At 36.2% G+C, this 6,000-nt stretch overlaps 2 protein-coding genes across 4 annotated transcripts in view; one reads left to right on the forward strand and one right to left on the reverse strand.

The window, feature by feature from the left end:
- The window catches only part of LOC125257636 (receptor activity-modifying protein 1-like), an 18,901-nt gene extending 17,437 nt beyond the window's left edge, over positions 1–1,464 (forward strand). For all 3 annotated transcript variants that reach the window (XM_048174176.1, XM_048174177.1, XM_048174175.1), the window contains exon 6: positions 904–1,464. In XM_048174176.1, the coding sequence (XP_048030133.1) occupies positions 904–1,147 (244 nt within the window). In that variant the 3' untranslated portion in view covers positions 1,148–1,464. The remainder of the gene's footprint in view (positions 1–903) is intronic.
- Positions 1,251–5,747, reverse strand: LOC125257632 (UDP-glucuronosyltransferase 2A1-like). The gene is made up of 2 exons (XM_048174165.1): positions 5,619–5,747; positions 1,251–3,677 (listed from the first exon to the last, which is right to left on the reverse strand). Exon 2 carries the CDS (start codon positions 3,669–3,671, stop codon positions 2,067–2,069), a length of 1,605 nt encoding a protein of 534 aa, XP_048030122.1. The 5' UTR covers positions 3,672–3,677; positions 5,619–5,747; the 3' UTR covers positions 1,251–2,066.
- Between the last annotated feature and the right edge of the window lie 253 nt (positions 5,748–6,000).

Consider the following 6,000-nt stretch of genomic DNA (forward strand, 5'->3'; position numbering starts at 1 on the left):
TATTTATATGTTTTTTGTCCTTTTCTTAATTCTCTCTACCAATCAGATATCTGCTAACCTGTCTAGCCAATCGTTTTCAACAATTTGAACTTTTCTGCATTTTTCATTTTTTTATGTCATGTATACATTTTCATATGTATTTATTCTGCTTTGCTTTCGATTGCTGTGAAACACACTCTAAAAGTAACCGTTTCTAGCCTGCTTATCTTCTGCTACTGAGAAATGAGCAATGTTTCTTAGCCAACAAGAAACACACACAAATAAAGGAAATGGTCAGAGAAACAATTGAAGGATGTGTGAAGCATTAGCTGAGCTAATCTTGAAGCCTGATCGCTGACTGTTAGTGGGTCTGAGAGACCTCCTGATCCATTAAACAATGAGAGACATTTCCGTTTTCTACATAAACACAGAGAAGAGTGTTGTTGTGAACCAGAGTGATTTGTGTCACTTAGAAATGCACTTAAAAATGGTATAGTGCTGACTTTAGCTTGTGGTAATTCAGTGCAAAATTGTAATGTAGACTACTGTTCAAAAGTTTGGGGTCAGTAATGTTTTGAAAAGTCTTTTATGCTCATTGAAATGGCCTTTATTTGATCAAAAATACAGTAAAAACAGTAATATAATTTCAATTTGAAACGTTATTTATTACAGTGATGGCAAAGCTGAATTTTCAGCATCATTATACTCCAGTCTTCAGTGTCACATGATCCTTCAGAAATCATTCTGATATGATTATTTACTGCTCAAGAAACATTTCTGATTATTATCAATGTTGAAAACAGTTGTGCTGCTTCATATATTTGAGGAAACCATGATAATGATCTTTTTTCAGGATCCTCTGATGAATAGAAAGTTAAACAGAATGCATACAACTCACTTTGTATCTCTTTCTCCTACTTCCAGAAGCTACAACCAGTTAACTGCATGTTTGGAGCAATTTTCCACTTATTCAGGATGCTACTACCCTAATCGTGTGGTGGAGCAGACGTTCATCACTATACATCAGCAGTACTTCAGCTCTTGTAGCAGTGAAGATGATTTAGCTGACGCCCCGGCTGGAGTCGTGCTCGTAGCCACACTGCTGCCCATCCTCCTCATACCCTTCATAGTGTACATTGTGGTCTGGAAGAGTAGTTTAAGATACTGACTTAAATGAGTTAAAGTGATAGTTCACTCAAAAATAAAAATTCTCTCATCACAAACCTGTATGCATTTCATTCTTCTAAATAAGATATTTTGAAGTTGTCTGAACCCTAACGTTCTTCAAAATATCTTATTTTGTGTTTTGCAGAAGAAAAAACATACAAGATTGGAGATGAGGGTGAGTAAATAATGACCCGGTTTTTAGTTTTTGGGTGAACTATCTCTTTAAACTCAACTCTCCAGTGTATAAAGTTCATGTGCTTCACAATGATGTAATTATTGTAAATAAAAGAGACACAGTGGGTGTCTGATTTTTCTACACACATGACTAAGAGTCTGATAAAATGTTTAATTTATGGTCGTGATATGAATATACTATCTCTCTTTATAACTATTTATTCTGAAATACAGAATGCCCTACATGTCCTGCTAGACTTTATTCAGGTGTTGTATATCAGTTTACAGCTATTTGTGAAGTTTGAAAATGCACAGCAACTTGGTCACACAACTGTAAACCTAAAAAAAAACAATAAAGAAAACTGGGTGACACTTTCCTTTTTATGAAGCCTGTATTTAATGCATTATTTGGGTATTCTTAATGGATTATAATGCATGTATATAGGCATATATTTTGTACTCTTCTCATGAATAATCGTAACATGTTTAATACATTATAATACTTGTTCAATAGCATTTTTTATATTACACTTGTATATAAAATGTAATAAGATGCTGTGCAAAACTTAAGCAATGCCAAGATGAATATATTATAAATATAGGAATTATAATCTGCTTGTTATAACCACAAATACACATGAATGAGATTAAACAAGCATTATAATGCCTTAATACCCTTACATAACATTATAAATACAGGCTTCATAACAAGTGTTACCAAATATTATTTTTTGTTCATCAATGCTTCACTCAAGTTTTGATTTCTTTCTCCTGCACAGACACAAACACAAATAGCGTATTGTAAGAATCACAGCTCCCCCTACTGTCAGCACCACTGCTAGCAAAAATGCCATCACATCTAGAGAATGATATGAGTACCAAGGCATCTTATAAGACTCTGTCCGTAAATGTGCTGCCCCCTTGTGCCGCATTACATACTCTATCCAATAGAGGGCGCTATCCTGAGGTTGTGTAGGCTGGTCTTTGTGTAGCCTAGACAGACGCTGCATGTTTTCCCTGTATGACGGCTGATGTAAAACTTCCTGGACTGCCGCCAAAAAGCTCTGGCTGTCCAGTTTGGTGGCGTCAAGTACTTTAGCGGCCCCTCGTACCTGGAGACGCAACATGTTCTCAAATTGGTCAAAAAGCAAGGGAATCCCAACCACTGGAACACCATGGTAGATAGACTCGTAAATGCCATTTGTTCCACCGTGAGCAACAAACACACGTGTTTTAGGGTGACCAAGCAGGTCGTTCTGAGGAAGCCACTTAACCAGAAGAGTGTTGTTGCCCAGATTGTGAGGACGTTCTCCTAAGTGCCTCCATATGACTCTCTGGGGAAGCTGAGCAAATCCGGCAGCGATTTCAGACGTGATTTCACTAGGAAGAGCTTTCACGAGTGTACCTAGTGACATTATAACCACACCGTGTTCACCTGAACCTTTCACAAACTCTTCCAGATCTGGCGGTAATGGCTTGGAGGGTTTGCACTGGAAGCCTCCGATGTAGATGATGTTGGGCATGGTTGGACGCGGGAACTCAAAGATGAAATCCGACCTCATGAGCCAAATATCCGCACCTTGCAACAAGTGGTAGAAATCAGTTTCGGGTCCAAAGTAGTGTGCGACTAGTTTGTCATATTCTGGTCTAACAATGAACTGGTCTATGCACATGTTCAGCACATAATGGAAGATATTCTTGACCCTTTCCCCAAACGACATGCGGTTCGACATGAGGCTCCCTGCTGCTGGGACGTATGAAGGCGGAGAAGGCGCGACAACAAAGTGCCCTTCTCCACTCGTGATCCATCTCACATTGTAAACCATGGGTAATCCGAGTTTATGAGCCACCAGCACACCTACAGGCAGACCCGGGTCGGTAAGGACAACGTCGTAACGTCCTTCGTCCAGCTGTTTCATCAACACCGGGTTTTCGAAGATCTCCACAACTAGCTGACTTGCCTGACGATGCATGCCATAGAGACTCGTCAGCATCTGCCAATAGAACTCCACGAATGCAAGTGGGGATCCTCCACGTTTCTGTATCTCGAGCATTTTGCTCAGGAACGATATGAAGAAATCCGGCTTCTCGATGTCAATGGGCTCCGGTAAGGTCACCGTTATGGCCGTGTAGTGCGGTGAATCCTCTTTGACGTACCAGCTGCTGGCGGTTCGCACCACGGTGACCTCGTGACCGCTGGAGTGAAGGACACCAATCAGTATGTTCATGTTGACCCAGTGGCTGCCGTCCACAGGAAAAACAAGGACCTTTCCGGCCAGAGCGGAGGGAAGATCGGTGGCCAAGAGTACGGATAGAGCCAGAAGACAGTGTGAAGCTTTGAGGACATTCATTGTTTCCTAGTGCACATAAAACATGATGAAAGTATTTTCTTTCACAAAAAATTGTTTCTGTATCAATCCAACACATTATTTTACGGAAGAGGATTAGGGCCAAGCAATAATAAAAAAATAAAACCATCTCGAGATTAAAGTTGTTAAATTTCGAGAAAAAACTCGTTAAATTATGAGAAAAATGTCTTTAAAATTCGGGAAAAAAGTCGAGATAAAATGTTGAGAATAAACTCATTAAATTATGAGAATAAACTCATTAAATTATGAGAATAAACTCATTAAATTATGAGAATAAAGTCATTAAATTACGAGAAAAAAAGTAATTAAATTATGAGAACAAATTCGTAAATTTACGAATTTGTTCTCATAATTTAACGACTTTTTTTCTCATAATTTAATGAGTTTATTCTCAACATTTTATCTCAACTTTTTTCTCGAAATTTAACGACATTTTTCTCATAATTTAATGAGTTTATTCTCAACATTTTATCTCAACTTTTTTCTCGAAATTTAACGACATTTTTCTCATAATTTAATGACTTTATTCTCAACATTTTATCTCGACTTTTTTCTCGAAATTTAACAACTTTAATCTCGAGATGGTTTTATTTTTTTATTATTGCTTGGCCCTAATCCTCTTCCATATTATTTGGTAACACTTTACAATAAGGTTCCATTTGTCAACATTAGTTAACATGAACTAACATTGAAGAATATTTTAAAGCATTTATTCAACGTTTACTAAACAATTGGATTTGTTAATATTATTTAACCTTTTACTGTTCGTGTGTCGGTCAAAAATTAAAAAAAAATTTATTTCAGTGAAAAGAGTGTACTATATTTTAGTTCAATAGTGTATTTTATTTAATATTTAGTATTTTTAGGGGATTTTATGGTACTAAATTATATTTATGCAGTAATTATAATCCATTTATTCACTTTTTGAGCATGGACCACAAAATGAAATTTCCAACTTGAACGTTCATAAATCTTAAATGCTTTGGAGCATTTTGGAGCTTTTTAAAGATGACACTTGGCAGATTATTGCTAAAGTGAAAAAAGTTTAAAAAAGTGAATTTGAAAAAAGTTTTTATTGTTTTGAAAAATGCACAAAATATAATTTTCAATTCTTATATTTCCAAAAGACGTTATACCTTTTCAAATGATGTCCATGATTTTTTTTAACACAGCAAGTGCCAAAACCTTTACCAAGTTTCGTACTATTCCGAGGAAGAAAAAAATTCTAAAAAAAACAAACAAAAAAAAAAAAAACGTAAAATTTTTTGGTCAAAAATGATGTAACAGCACCAGAGGGTTAATGGACCTCAGCTAACTTAACAATTAATGGTTGTATTTTCATTAACTAACGTTAACAAAGAAGAATAAATACCGTAACAAATGTACTGTATTGCTTTAATGTTAGTTGATGCAGTAACTAATGTTAACTAATGGGACCTTATTGTAAAGTGCACTTAAAAAGGACTCTTTGAAGTAAACAAAGTTTAGTAAAAAAAAATACTATTTTTCAGTCTTTATACTTAAAAAGTCCAATGTGCTACTTGCTGTTTATTTGTAATTATGTGTGAAATCTACTAGCAAAATCTGAGTGAAAGTTGATTCAAAGTAAATCCTACACCACATTTTTTTCTTTCCTCTACCCTGGAAAATACTTCATGCTTGAGTGCATGCACAGACACAGAGTGTTTCTGGAACCCTAAACAGACAGTGTTATTTAAAGCAGATGTGGCTTGTTAACAATTGAGGTTTTGGAGAAAGATTGCATGTTGTATAAACTGGTATTCATTGCAACATGCAAAAGAAAAAAAGGCCTTTAGTTGGCAATGAAAAAGTGAGAATAATTCTTTCTACATTTTAAGATAATTATACCGCAACAAAAACTGTAGAATCAGATAGTAATATGGTAAATGTTCATTAAAGCTCTTTTACCTTCTTATGTTGCCTTTACTCTTCTCAGTGATGAAATGAGGTTTTGTTCAGTCTGGTTCCAAGTCCAGCTCGTGCTTGAGTGTTGCATAACAGAGTCGAGGTAATGTCAGGGAAATGGGCGTTGTTAATGAAGCCGTGTGTTTGAGTTTGTGTGAAAAGCATGTGCTCCCACTGTTTCACAACCCCCCCCTCCATTGCTTCCTCCAGGACCTAAAACAAGGAAAATGCATGTTATTGAAAGAGCTTTCAACAGATACGACAAAACAAATGCCATCTACATGTGAGAGAGAACACATGTCAAGAGAAAAGCAAGAGAAATCAAACTGAATCGTTAATTGTTCTGTTTTCTGTTTTGCTCTTTTATGGCACAGTTCAAGGATGA

This window comes from Megalobrama amblycephala, linkage group LG22 (genome assembly GCF_018812025.1).
Source record: "Megalobrama amblycephala isolate DHTTF-2021 linkage group LG22, ASM1881202v1, whole genome shotgun sequence".
Lineage (NCBI taxonomy): Eukaryota > Metazoa > Chordata > Actinopteri > Cypriniformes > Xenocyprididae > Megalobrama > Megalobrama amblycephala.